The following is a 14,865-nucleotide window of genomic DNA, read 5'->3' on the forward strand; positions in this document are numbered from 1 at the left end:
TGGGTAAATGTTAGGCACTGTTCCCTCTAATCTTTTCTGGTGGTCTTTCCCCACATTCAAATACCTGAGGGGGATCAGGCATGCACAAAAGCAGAAAAACACAGTAATAAGAATTATCAATTAAATAAAACTGACACACAGGGTAGAAGTAACAGACAGTTATTATTATTAAAACAGTTATAATTATTCCAGATGTTCAAAAAAATAGACACATTGAAAGTGTACCTCGAGATAAAGCCTATGTGTATAATGAAAAATACAGAGTGAGATTAATGGAGAAGAAAAGATTTGTGAATTGAAGACAGCAATATGACTTGTGATCTTGGAAAGTACTTAAGATTCCTAAGTCTCAATTTCCCTATTTGTAAAATGGAGATAATTCAAAATTGTATCTCATAGGGAAGATTAAATGAGTTTACAGAAAACAGCTTTGTGGTACCTTGCACATATTGCTCAATATTAGCTAATACTATTATATCCCCTCAATTTAGCAATCACCAAATTTTATACTGAGTTCATTTTTTCCTATGCATGGGGGAAATGTGTCTCCTGAATATGTGCAGAGATCAGTTTCTTCTAGTCCTATTTCTTGAATCACTCTTTGATTCTGATTAAACAGATTTTGAATAAAAAGTTATTCTTCAGTGCTAACAGTTGTTGCAGTATTCAACTTAAATATTTTCATATGTAGTTCCCTAATTAAGTACCTAAAAATACATGCATATATTCCAAACTGCAGCATTACATTCAGGTACTGGGTAGAAAAGGTTTTGAGATTGAGGTAGATATTCTTTTTTATTTTGAGATAGATATTCTTAAATTATAATGATTCTAGCAGAATTCTGACCTACAGATTGGAAAGCCATGTCATTAAAACCATTTAACAGATCACAAGCTAGTGTGAATTGTCTTATATAAAGTCAATGAAAGAATTGGTAAACAAACTCTATTCCTTGGTCAAAGTTCAGTGTGTTAAGTAAAACAGTCAATGGATACTAAAGGTATCAGATATAAATTACTCCTGTTACAGACATAAATCCACAATGAGTATGTATAGAGCACTTTCCACAAGCTGTTCAATGTAAAAGGACGATAATGATAATGATTTTTAATATGTAACAACTGGAAATTTCGAAGAGAATATTCTGGCTCTTAAAAAACCCTAAGTCCAAAAGAAGAGAATCTGGAATAATTTTTATGGAGCACTCTGAAAAATGTAAAAGGTACAATACAAACTCAAGTGGAATACGGAGTAATAAATAGGTATTAGGCATACAGCAGGTGAGGTCAGTGAAAAAAACATGAAAATATCCTATTGAAGTAAAAAAAAATATATATGTAATATATCGTTTTTAAACAGGAAAGCCTATTCGAAGATAGACATCAGGTTTTAAACAGCATCTATTTAAAATAAGGTATCACATATATTATAAATATCACAAAAAATCACTTCGTAGAAAGCATACTTACAGAGCAATAAAGAAATTTATCCTGGTATGCTCACTTATAGTGAATTTAGCTCTCTTGAAATAAACAAAGGTCATAGCCAAAAGATACTACAGGGAAAAAAGTTAAAAGTTAATATTAATGTTTTACTTTCATAAGTAAAACTGCTTTAAAATATTTACCTTTATAAGCTAAAACAATAAAGCATTATTTATCATTCCTCTAGAATTACCTATTTATTTGAGTCTTTACTTTTGGCTTTATGTAATCCATATAAACAATAAGAAACAGTTTAGGATCATTTATCATGATTAAGATTACAACTAGAATGAACTCCAAAATTTTATTATTGCCAATATATTTTGAACCACAACCCATTTTTTTCTATCTGTTCAAACCTACAGAGAAGTTAAAATAATAATAAAAGGAATAATCAACCATATATCCTTCACCTAGATTTTACCGTTATTCCATTGCCACATTGGCTTGATGTATGTCTATATGCAAATTATTTTCCTTCAACACTTTTGAGTTAGTTGTAGACATCCATATTCACTTTTTAAAATAATCTTTTAAAAATAATTTCTAAACAGAAATCAGAATATGGCTCTATTTTCATGGGGAAAAATATTTTAAATAATAATTAGGAAGATACATGTGTAGCCTGATACTAGGACCCCTGCCAAGTTCTGCCTGTTTAAGTTAAAATCAAGTTATAATACTGATGTATTGGATTCCCTCTCATAAAATGCCTAATCCTACCTTCACAGGTTTGGCCACAAAGGTGATTCCAAGTTTTCAAGGTAATTTTTAGTAGAGGACTCTTGAGATAATGTTGATACAGTATTCCTGGGTTAAAGGCACTGCCTCCTGCTGTCCAACAAATCTAATTACCATAATGCACTAAAAATTCTAAAGTTTAAAACTACAACTCTTTAGGAACTGGATATTTGATATGAAGGCATTACTGTTAATTTTTTTTCACAATCACAGCCAAAGCATTACTGTTAATTTTTAAGTGTTAGTGACACTGTGATATTTAAAAGATTTCATCGTTTAGAGCTACATCTTAAACTATTTGTGGATAAAATATTGGGATATCTGGGATATACTTCAAAATAATCCAGTTTTGGGGAGACGGATTAGAGGAAATAAGAATGGCCATAAGTGGATGATTATTTTAGCTGGATAATAAGCACATGGAGGGTCTTTGTTCTATTCTCTCTACTATAAGTAGCATTGTTTGAAATTTTCCAAAATTAAAATTTCAAAATTAAAAAAAACTGATTTTATTTTGGTTCTCTTAAGCTTAAAAGAGTCCATCAATATTAACTAAGTGGGTTATTTAACCCTGAGCTAGTGTTCTGTCCATTCTCTTTTTTATTGGTTAGCACATTATTTTAAATGTGATATGAAGTCATGCTGAATTTTCTGATATGACTAACTGGTCTAAAATGACATTTATAAAGCTGAAATTGTAACTGTTCAGCTAAATCTAAAGAGTACAGAAACATCACAATCCTCAGTATGTCAAGTTAGTTTCATATGTTCTTTTAGGAAATATTGATTCCTAAATAAAAAACATGATAAACTAATGTTACTTTGTAAGAATATTGGGAATTGTTTTATCTAAATTACCTACAAAATGTGTTAACAGACTGCCTTAGGTAACAGACTGGCTTAGTAGAATAAATCTCAGACTATTTTTTCTCCATAGACTGATAAAAGGTATTGAATCTATGCTGTATTCTAATTTCAAAAATTAATGTGTAAGGATTCCACTCTGAAGTAGAAATGTAGGCTAGTTCATTTTCTAAACTTAACAAGACAGAGGGGAGGGTATAGCTCGGTAGTAGAGTATGGGCTTAGCATGCACGTGGTCCTGGGCTCAATCCCTAGTGCCTCCATTAAAATAAATAAATAAACCTAACTACCCCCCCCCTCAAAAAAAACCCCAATGACATAAACTTAAAAAGACAGAAAATTCTTATAAGGGTCTTTAAAGTCCTGACAGCCTAGTAACATAATAATGCTGGTTAATGATGATACTGTAACCAAATTTACCTTGTCTGCAATTTTACAGCAGCAGTCCATCCATAAGAAATCTTGAATTAAATCATCATCTACAACAAAAGATAGCTATGACTTGTCTTTCAAAAACAGAATGTTTCCTATTGAAAAATTATTTTTTACATAAGATTATAAATGATGCTCAGAAATCAAACAAAAATGCCTAGACCAGTGTTGTTTAAGGTATAATTTTCAGTTCTTTGGTGTGTTTACCATTACAAGCACTGTACAAAAAGCTATTGCTTTATTCTTTGGCTTTGCATCTGATTTGCCTTAATATATAGTGCAGACTGGAGGGGGAATGGTGGTAGTGTTTGATTTATTGAATATTCCAGTAGTTCTTTGAGAAATACGTCTTGGATAGCTCTCGTTTAGCTCTTTCTTACTTCCCCAAATCAATCTTTAACAGGAGGAAATGGAATCTGATAAAAGATAACCCAGTCTTTAAGAAATAATGACTTAATGAATACTCGTTATCTAAATATGTTCTACTTTTTCTACTACTTTCTCCTTCTAGGTATGGGGCATTTTTAGTTTTGAGTTCTTTTTCTCTCCTCCTACTTATCTCTGTTCAATTATCTATTATCCAAATACACATGAAAATGTCTATGTAAAGAAGGTTCATAATTCATCGGTTATTTATAATTAATATTTAATTTTGGAAAAATTGAGTATTATGATAAAAGGGTCAATTAGAGATACTGTTAAAAAAGATCAACATCCAAAAAGCAGGTCAAAAACACTTATTTCAATTTTAAAAGGCTAAAATGTATACTCCCAAAATACATGTGTAGCTATCAGAATATAATTTTAGAAAATCTACTTTTTTTCCATTTCCTCCTTCATTTTAAGTAACAAAGCATAATTTCTTAATATTGTTGTAGCCTAGATATATCATCAGTGTAGTCAAATATACGGAAAGTTCCAAGAATGAGTATTTATTTTCTGAGAATAATTAATTTCTGCCTTGTAAATTCTACTTCTATTTCTTAAATTACCTAAAATGGTAGGGCCAGGTATTTTCTCTTATTTCTCATGATCAGTTATGAATAATAAAAAAGTTTGTGGGTAATATTTTTGCTCTACTCTTAATAAAGAGAGAGGCAAACTTGTATTAACAGCATTCTAAATTTTGACAGGGAACATCTTCAGAGTTCAACTTTTTCTACTTATTTTTTTATTGCTTATATTTTTCTTATTATCTCATCTTATTTTGCTTTTCTTTAAATTTTAACCAGCTTGCCCCCCCCCTTTTTTTTTTTTAAGATTTCTGTCCTCTCAGCAGGGTAAACACTCTTCCCCAGTTCTCCTCATAGGCACTTGCTTTCCTCTATAAACATGGAAGCCTGTTACCAGAATCTGTCATTGTAATCTCTACAGTACTTGATTTGATTCATTCCCACAGATATTTACCAGAATCTATCTATCCTACCTTTTATTCTAATCTGTATACCTTATTCCATATTTCAAAAAAAATCCTTCTCTTTCTTGGACAGTAGAAGTACTATAAAGAAATTTCTTTTGGCTATTTTTTAAGAAGCTTATCAGCAAAGCAACACTGTTTCATGATCTGAACAAGCTGAAACTCAGTTTCACCATATTAGCATGATGATAAAGCATAGTTAATTTTTAATAATATTCTCCAGATATAATACTGAAACTTTTCTAGGTGGACTAACCTTCCCAGTTTGCTCAGTTTTAGCACTGAAAGTCTTGGGAAGTCCTTCCTGTGCAGTGATACCAGGTCAGTTGGTTGGCTCACCCAAGACATTATATATATTTTACTTTAGGTCAAACAAAACTCATGCTATGAAAGTGAATTGCCTAGAATTTACATTTGACACTTGAATTTAAGTAGTCTAGAAGCTAGATGAGTCTATTTCTAATCCAAAAGCAATCAAAATAAACAAAAACCCAGAATTGGGGGGGGAGGACTAAGTAAAACAAAAGCAAATTTGGTTGGAGATAGAAAATCTGACATAGAAAATAACAGCATCCTCTTTGATTATTATGAAAACCATAAAACAGGTCCTTACATTCTCTCATTTTAAGTACTTTACAATTACCACTATTACTATATTTTAAACCTACCAAATAATTTAAAGAAAGCAGTCATTTCTTGACGCTGTATAACTAGACAGGGTCCTTTGGGGCGTTTAGACTTGTTGCTATTATATGCATTTTTTTCAGATGTTGGCCAACTATCTTTAAAAATAGGACGCTTCAGATTAATGGGTTTTTTAGCCTGATGTGATCTATTTGACCCTGATTTTACATGTACAGTGACAGTAGGTGGTGTCTCACAACACAGCTGATTATGCCTCATTCTGTTTTCCCACGATTCCTGTAAAAATAAAATGTATAGTTATTTACCACACTCTTGTTCATTTCTACATAAAAACAACTCATTGGATGACACTGTCAGATGCAGTCATATGAAATGTTACTAAACTTGCTACTAAAATGTTACTTGTGACAGTGACTCACATAGGAAATTGCTTTTAGAATTTAGTGCTAAGAAAAGCTAAGCTTCCTTTGGGTAACTGATATACCACCGCTTCCCAAATAATAAGATCCTGTATACCATTTTGCTTTGACTACTAGGGAACTCAAAACCAAATTTGAAAGTTAATTATAGAAACTATGCTGAGTTTATAATCTATTTGTGGTATTCTTTTTTCCTGGTAATTTAAAAATTCTGCGTGTATTGACATAATTTTATCATATGATTCTAAGACATCACCTCAAATTTTTTATAGAACAAGGCAAACTATTTCCAGAACTAAAATTATTATCAAGTATTATATTAAAAAGCAATTTCACACACACAAAAATATTTCCTAACCGGTAAATTTCTTGATATGTTACAAAACTCACTGATTCCACAAGCATTTATTGCTATTCATTGAAAAGTTAAAAGTGATTCTAGAGAAGAAATGCATGGCATATGTGCATTGAGGGATTCTCATAAATTGATCACTTTAATTTTTTAATCATTTTAATTTTTAAAGTTGTGAGTGTATAACCATACTATTTAAGTGTAATTACCAGTGTAAATGAATGTAAACTGTTATAATCTAATAAAAATTTTTAAAAAGTTAATCCATCAATATTTAACAATATGTACAATCACTACCATGTTTGGTGATTAGTTCACATGATTACTAGTCAGTATTAGTTTTATGGTCAAAGTATTTACTGGGTCAGCGAAAACGGAGTTGAATAGCCAAAGCAGGAAACTACTCTAAGACCCTAATTAGAACCTCTGAATCCATAACTCACAGCGACCCCGGCAGCCATGCCTTCCTTGATGTTCAAGGAGTTAGGTACAGATTCTCCTTCCTGACCCTCAGAAACTTCCCTGCTGAAGGAAGGAATGGAAAATAAGACTGGATATAGTGGGACGAAAACAGCACTGTCCAATATAATGTGTGCCACCGCTTCCCAAATAATAAGATGTAACTTTACATTTCTAGAGCCACATCTAAAAAGTACAAATAAGCAAGTGAATTTGAGTAATATATTTTATGTAACCTAGTATATCCAAAACATCATTTTAACATGTAATCAATATATAAGTTAATGAGATATTTTACATTCTTTTTTCATATTAAGGCTTTGAAATCAGGTGTGTATTTACACTTATAGTATATCTCAATTCAGATGCTAAAATTTCCAACAGTTAAAGTGAAATGTAGTCTTACCAAAACAATGAAGTAGTGTATAATGCAAAAAGATTTTACACTCCTTCAGTATTTAATTTAAAAGTAAAAATTCAATTCATTAATTGCACTAGCCACATTTGAAGTGCTCAATAGCCACATGTGGCTAGTGGTGACCATATTAGACAGTAAAGGGCTAGATTAGAAAGAACTAGGGAGAATAAATTATATTCAATTAAGTCCATAATTGTTCTCCTCCGTTTTGCTTCCCTCCTTTCCTCTCCTCTTTCTTCCTTGGATTCTATTGTAGGCAGTTACGGAGTTGGGGGTGGGTTGCTACAAACTCCATAGGAAAAAAAATGGAAATGTGCAAGAACTTTCTGCTATTTCCTACCCACCTCAACTGGGAGATAGCTGGAGGCCTCATCTGGATCTTTTCTTTTCTGAGGCAAGAGCAGCCTTACAATCTAGATGGAAAAAACTAAATAGTCATGCTTTTCAAATTGGGGTGTGAGGGCTAGACTTGGGGAGGGGGGGTCAGATGTGCTAGAATATAGAGTAATTGCAGCATATATCCCAGGATGTAAGCTTTACTCATTGTTAAGTAATTTAAAATAGTGTTGTTTTATTACCATGAAACAGAATGCAAAACTTCTATCAATCAAAAATACAAATATCATGTTCACAGTAAACTTTTACACTATCCCACTTCATATAAAATTTGAGAAAGAGAAAGAAATGTCTGAAATTCCCCCAAAAGAAATTCACTGATGTTAATAAACATTAGTAAGAGAGTTATGGAGAAGGAGCTAAAGGAGAGAAGCTACCAATGCTATACACTTGGTCAAATTCCAACTTGAGGTAATTTTTATTTTTGCTCTTCGTTTAGATATATGAAGAAAACATCAGTATTCAAATGAAGATTTTTTTTTTTTTTTAAAGACAGGATTCTTAAGCACCACTGAAGGCAGAAGGCACAGAGCTAGCTGAGAATATATGTTAAAATACTGTGGAACAGACCTGGATTAAGACCAGATTCTCACTATCTATGTGATTCTAAGCTATTTAACTTCTGGGAGCCTCCCTTTTCTCACCTGTGATATTGAGATAATAAAAGCACGTATTTTTTTTTTTTTTAGAATCTGGTACACAGTACGTATTCATTTTAAATTACCTATTATAGGCATTTAAAAATTTTGGGAGGGGGAGGTAATTAGGTTATTTATTTCTCTGTTTAAATGGAGGTACTGGGGATTGAACTCAGGACCTCCTGCATGCAAAGCATGCACTCTACCACTGAGTCAGCACTGTTAACACATATTTTGTAGCGTTGATGAGGAAAGGAACTATATGGATAATACACAGCGCTGAATGCTGAGCAAAAACTCAACATATAGCACTACTGTTACTGCATCTTTTTTACAGGAAAATAGAGTTCTAATACGACAGATAACTAAATTTCACCTCAACTCATAAATATAATTTAAATGTTAAAATTTTATTGGTAACAGAGATCATAGGTATTTTAAATGTGCTTATGATGAAGAATAAAAAGTAAGTAGACAGGATCTCAATTTTAACATAGCACACGGGTTTATCAATCTTCAAATGTTAAATTACTTCAAGAGGTTTTGACCCCCCCCCCCCCGAAGCCAGTTGGTCTCCAGTCGTACTGGAAATAGAAGAAAAGGAGATCTGTAAATTTTGAGAAATGGGCTGAGGACACTGTCCTGAGATGCAGTAGCTCAGGTCTCAGGATTCTGGTGCACATGCTCCTGGGAAAAAAAGTTGTGCTTAATGGGACACGAGTAGAAAGAGGAAGGCCGAACTCAAAATACCACCAGCCGGAGTCCAGCAGAAAAAAGGAGGGTGGGCCGCGGGCTGGGGGAGGCGCGAGCTCTCTACTAAAGGCCTTTCTCCTCAGCAGGCGGGGGTGAGGCCCCGGGGAGGACCTCGCCCGCGCCAGAGGAGGGGCGGCCACGTCGAGCACCGGGGACGCATCTCCCGTCCTTTGTCCCCCACTTCCCCGCCTACTGGTGAGCACAGCCTGCTGATCCGGAGAGCAACGTGCCGGCGGACCCCGACCAACCCGACCCAAGGGGCGCCGCTGCCGCCGCCTCCCTCTCTTTACTGCGCCGCCGCCCCTCGGCCCGCGGCCCGCGACGCTCCCCAGCCCCGGCCGAAGGAGCTGGAGGGCGTGTTCTCGTCGCAGCGCCGGCACCTGAGGGGACTCACGGGCGGAAGCGTGTGCGGAAGGGGGCGAGACGCCGCCACCTCTCACACACGGAGTGGGGCGGGGTGGGCTGCCAGAGGGAACGGAGGGACGAGGCGCAACCGAAACTGGAGAGTCGCCGGCGAGTCGCCCAAAGCCGGGGCGCGAGCGGAGGGTACCTGCCAAAACCTGAGGCTGGTGAGCGGGCGCCGGGCCAGCGGACAGCCTCCCCCAGATGCCCGGGGCCTCAGACGGTTGCTCGCAGGTCGCTCCACTACGGCTCTGAGACCTCCCGCCAACTCGGAGCGGGGCCGTCGCGGGCCAATCAGCGCGCAGAGCACGCCGCTGGGGGCGGGGGTCCACTCGAGGCTGCGCGCGCCACGCCTCCCCGCCCCCAACGCCCGCTGCGTTAGGAGCCTTCGCGACCCGCCCACCTTCTACCGTTACCGGGCCCTAACTTGCCCTTTTAGCAAGGTCCTGGCAAAACGCCGCGACCCTCCCACACTTCCTTCTGCCTTCTATTGTAACCCCCTCCCCTTGGGCACTTACCAAAATCAGACTTGGATTACAGCCATTTATCTTCCCCCCAGTGAGATGGAGAGGCCCTGCAGGGCTGGCACTCCCCTGCCCCACCGCACCAGGCACAGACACTGATGGGTCCTCGGCAAATGGAGACATCAATAGCAAGGAACAAGAAATCAGAGGTGAACTTTGCAGCATCGATTATAAATCACTGCTACGTTAAAATAATTACATCAGCAGGGGGAGAGACCACTTAAACTAAAAAACATAGGTGTGAATATCGTGGCTCTTTGTGAGAAGGGGTAATACTATTCTATCCTGCTAAATCTACTGTTCTAAATTCTTTTCTTTTTGGCAGCATCCTAGTCCTTGGCCTGGTGCCTGGGATGTAGTAGGTGCTTAATGTTTAATGAATAAATAAAAGGATTCTTACAGCTTTTTAGTTTTTGTCAGTGACATCCTTGCCTCTTCCCTTCCACTTAAAAAGTTTTTCCCGTTAAAATATCATGGCCTTTTTTTTTTCATGTTGCTATATAGTCTTTGTAATTTTTTAAATGACTGCGTAACAGTCCAGAGTGGATGGACCAAACTTAAATCATTTGGATATTTGGACTGTCTCTAGATTTTTCAGTTACTACAATTATCACATTTAAAAAGTAATTTGGCCTTGCCAACTTGCGGTACTTCCTAGCAACCTGTTTCTGAGTCAGCAACTCTGAAGAATGAATGTTCCCTTCTCTCCTGGGCTCTCACACAGCTAGATGATGGCAAAAATCACCTACATGTAAGATAACACAATCCTGGAACTTATTTTTCCTTATAAATGCCTTGGACGTTTCCCCCGTGGCCCTTAAATGGGAGAATGAACCAAGAAGCATAATAAACTAGTTGTGAAAACCTTAAATATTGATTCTAAGAAAACACTGCTTCAAGCCTCATTTCTCTCTTTCCCTGGTTTTTCTCTTTTCCCCAAAGTATCAGAGTTTACTGTGATTACTAGTTTCCAGCCTTGAATACAGAATGTTTACTGAACAACTGAATGTCTACTACAGGCATACCACTTTGCTTTACTGTGCCTTGCAGATACATTTTTAAAAAACTGATGAGTTTTTAGCAATCCTGCATAGATCAAGTCTATTACTGCCACTTTTCCAACAGCATTTCCTCACTTCATGTCTGTGTCACTTTTTGGCAATTCTTCCAATATTTCAAACATCTTCATTAATATTATATTTGTTATGGTGATCTGTGATCAGTGACCTTTGATGTTACTATTATAATTATTTTGGGGGTGCCACAAATAGAGTCCATAAAAGATGGCAAACTTAATTCCTCTATAAATGTGTATTTTGACTGCTCCACTAACTGGCCATTCTCTCATCTCCCTCCCTCTCCTTGGGCCTATTCCCTAAGACACAACAAAATTGAAATTAGGCCAACTTAATAACCCTACAGTGGCTCCCAAATGTTCAGGTGAAAGGAAGAGTTGCAAGTCTCTCACTTTAAATAAAAAACTAGGCCTCTTTTACATAAATGGGATTGCATACAACTTTAAAAAATGAAATATTTGATATATACAAAAGGGTATTAGTAACATATATGCAGGCTGAGCATAAAACAAAAACTCGAGAAGCCACTACCCACCAAAACAATCATGAACCTAACATCCAAGAAACAGAACATAAACAGTATTTTTGAGATTCTTTATGCTCCTCCTCCTCCTCCCCTTACTTCCCCAGAGGTGACTTTTGTTTTTCCCATTCCCTTTTCTTTTCTTTAGATATAGTGTCCTTAAACACAAATCTTGTTTGTAAATTTAATACTTTGTATTCTTCATAGTTTTAAGATTTAGACATGCTAATGCATTAAAGTGAATCATTTTCATCCGTATATTCATTCTATATAATGAATCAATGCTCCTGTCAATGGTCCTTTGAGTTATTTTTTGCTACTATGAATACTATGGGCATTCCCATACACGGTCTGGTTATCAGCTGCTGCGCCTCTGTAAGGTCCTGTTAGGTTATTTATGTGGATTAGTTGGTGGTCTGACTGGTCAGTGCCCATATGGCAAAGTCAAGTATTTTGAATACTACTTCTGCTTATACATGCCCCATGGTGCACACATGTAGTTCTTCTATAAATGCTTTAAAGTGAAACCGAGTTTTAGGGTATAGACATTTTCAACTTTACAAGATTATCAATGTTGAACTCATTTCCCAGGTAGCTATACCAATTCTGTTGAGTTTCCATTAATCTACATCTTGAAACTTTATTTGCAGACTTTTTGTGATGAGTTTTTAAAATGTTTTTGAGGGGGAGGTAATTAGGTTTATTTATTTTTTTAATGGAAGTACATGGAGATTGAACCCAGGACCCTGTGCATGCCAAACAGGCACTTCACCACTGAGCTATTTCCCTACCCCTAGATTATCTTTTAAGGTGTTTTGTAGAGGACACCTTTGGATTTTCTTTTCAGTATTCCCCTTTAAACTTATTTATTTTTATTTTAATTTTGTTGGGGGGCGGTAATTAGGTATACTTATTTTATTTTTTAATGGAGGTAATGGGGATTGAACTCAGGACCTTATTATGCATGCTAAGCATGTGCTCTACCACTGAGCTATACCCTCCCCCTCTTCAGCACCCTTTTTCAAGGAAATGTTCTACTCAACCTCCCAAACCGCTTGGGTGTAGGGATAACAACTATATTCATGCAGTATCATCTCTCCCCTTCGTCACTAATTGGAGTCATAAAGGCCCTTGATTCAAGCTGAGCCAAATTCCCCTCTTGGAATTTTGCACTATGACCAATAATGCAGCCCGCCTGACGGTTCCTTTATATGGTAGAGATAACAAATCTTCAGAAGTATTAGGATAGAACAATAATCAAAAAGATAGAACTGTATTAAATTTCTCTCTAGAATAGTTACCTCCATTGTACCTCACTTTTTTTGTTAATGAAAAAAAAATTTTCTTGATTTCTCCACATACTTGCTTCTGCTTATGACATAATCTTTGTTAAATTGAGGCAACACTCTCTCCACATTCAAGTTTTGATTCCTGATTTTAACAGCTCATATTTACTAGGTGACTTTTGAAAGACAAAATGTTATACAAACTATATATTTGAAGTGGCTCACAACAAAGGTGACTTTAAGGTCAATAAAACTGCAAAAGGAAGGCAAGAAGGTAACCATAAGGATCTTGGAAAGTTTGATGCTGAACAAGAGGCAACTTCCTCAATGTGCCTGTCAGGTGCTGAGAAATGTTCCTTCCAGTAAATGAACACTGACTTCTGATATTTACCAATATTTTACCAAATAATTAAGCTATTCTTGCCATATAGACCCAGGTCAATTTTCTCCTGAGACTATTCCAGCATTCCTTTAAGAGACAAAAAGCAATTAGATGAGGATAAATGAAAACTGAAACTGTATTATTTTTGGCTAATTTCTCCAAAAAGGTCAAAAGTGTCAGAATAGTAGTAGTAATAGTTATTTTTGAAACTCACTTGCCATTCATTAAACCAACAATTGCATACCTACTATGTGCCAGACACCACTCTGGGAACTGGAGAGACATCAGCAAATAAGAGACAAAAATGTCTGCCCACATGAGTTTACATTCTAGTCACAATTACTTCGTAGACCTAAAGCCTTCTAAGGATCAAAGAGAACAACATTTTGAAGGAATGCCCAACATAGTAATGGATTTGTACAACAAATAATTGATTTCTTTCAAAAATGGAATAGACCAATTTGTGTTCATCTGTCAATAAGGATACCCAAAGACTTTATGGTACTCACTTGATAAAAGATTAGGGTCTCCCACTAAAACCAGGATGTACAGTATAGTAATAGAAAGCTTTTATAACCTAGATTTTTGATATTATCAAATTATTTCAGTGGCATTACTGGGCCCCAGCTAGAGACTGGCTACAAAACCTAAGGCAATTATCCTGGGAAACAGGGATCTGTTTCTGGTACTTCTTAAGGCACACACTGCATAACAGATATATGTGCTGAGAATGGGACCCTGGGCCTCACGTAAGTTTTCCTGAGATATTAAAGTAGGTTCTTAATTTTTAATTTGGTAAATTGAGTAGGATCAAGAGTACCACCAGAATATGACTTCTCAAGTGACTCTACCCATCACACTTGCCTTCTCAGGAATCCTTATTATACTAAGAGAGCTTGAAAGTCAGAGCTCATGTTTATCCAAGAATGATTAAAAAAAAAAAGCATCAGTCTGTTAATAACCTATTGGTTAAGTGACAGCATCTTCAGAAACTGTGCCAGTATCAGTTTGAGAAGTACCTATCTGAAGTAGCCTGATATAAAAAGTTTCAAAACCCTGGTTTTGTTTCCTCAGCTCTTTTTTTCCCAAGAAGTACACTAGACTTAAAGACTTCAGTTAGCTCAATTAAACTTGTTACACACATAAATGACTCCTCTGGACGACTTTCCTGTTGTATTTTGTCTTTGTGACTTTGTCAGTAATCAAGTGTTTATACATGATACATTAAAAATTGGTGCTAAAAGGCACCTAATGGTTTCAGATATTTAGTTATGGTGTCACTGCTCTCTCGGGAAAAATGTCCTGTTCATCTACTGAATTACTCAGATTCAGGCAGCTACAAAAATTAAGACACATCTTACTTGGTGATCCAAGGTGAGGCTTGACCGAAAGCCTTCAGGGACAGACCTTAGGCTCCCACCTTTTTACATGTAGTATCAAAGAAATGCTGAATCTATGGGCTTTAGGCAGTTTGTCCTTGCTCCCTTTCACATACATAGAAGACTCTCCTCACAACACACTTGTAATCTTCCACTCTATTCACAGCCAAAACAATGGGGGTTACAAGTAAGATTCTGTAACCATAATAACTAGCAAAGATCTCTAAGAAGGAAAAAGCAAAGATTTATAGCCACTTTTGTAAAAAATAAGGCT

At 36.2% G+C, this 14,865-nt stretch overlaps 1 protein-coding gene across 7 annotated transcripts in view; it reads right to left on the minus strand.

Annotated features, from left to right (window-relative positions):
* SPDYA (speedy/RINGO cell cycle regulator family member A) overlaps positions 1-9,704 on the minus strand; it is a 26,755-nt gene extending 17,051 nt beyond the window's left edge. The window contains exons 1-6 of one of the 7 annotated variants that reach the window (XM_072937979.1): positions 9,570-9,704; positions 7,577-7,645; positions 6,799-6,877; positions 5,608-5,860; positions 3,511-3,569; positions 1,471-1,556 (exon numbers count right to left, since the gene is read on the minus strand). In XM_072937979.1, coding sequence (XP_072794080.1) covers positions 1,471-1,556; positions 3,511-3,569; positions 5,608-5,860; positions 6,799-6,877; positions 7,577-7,605 — 506 coding nt within the window. In that variant the 5' untranslated portion in view covers positions 7,606-7,645; positions 9,570-9,704. Of the gene's footprint in view, positions 1-1,470; positions 1,557-3,510; positions 3,570-5,607; positions 5,861-6,798; positions 6,881-7,576; positions 7,646-9,399; positions 9,499-9,569 lie in introns of those variants that run through there. The other 6 variants (XM_072937977.1, XM_072937978.1, XM_072937980.1 and 3 more) reach the window with 6 other exon arrangements.
* Between the last annotated feature and the right edge of the window lie 5,161 nt (positions 9,705-14,865).

The sequence above is a fragment of the Vicugna pacos genome, chromosome 15 (genome assembly GCF_048564905.1).
Source record: "Vicugna pacos chromosome 15, VicPac4, whole genome shotgun sequence".
NCBI lineage: Eukaryota > Metazoa > Chordata > Mammalia > Artiodactyla > Camelidae > Vicugna > Vicugna pacos.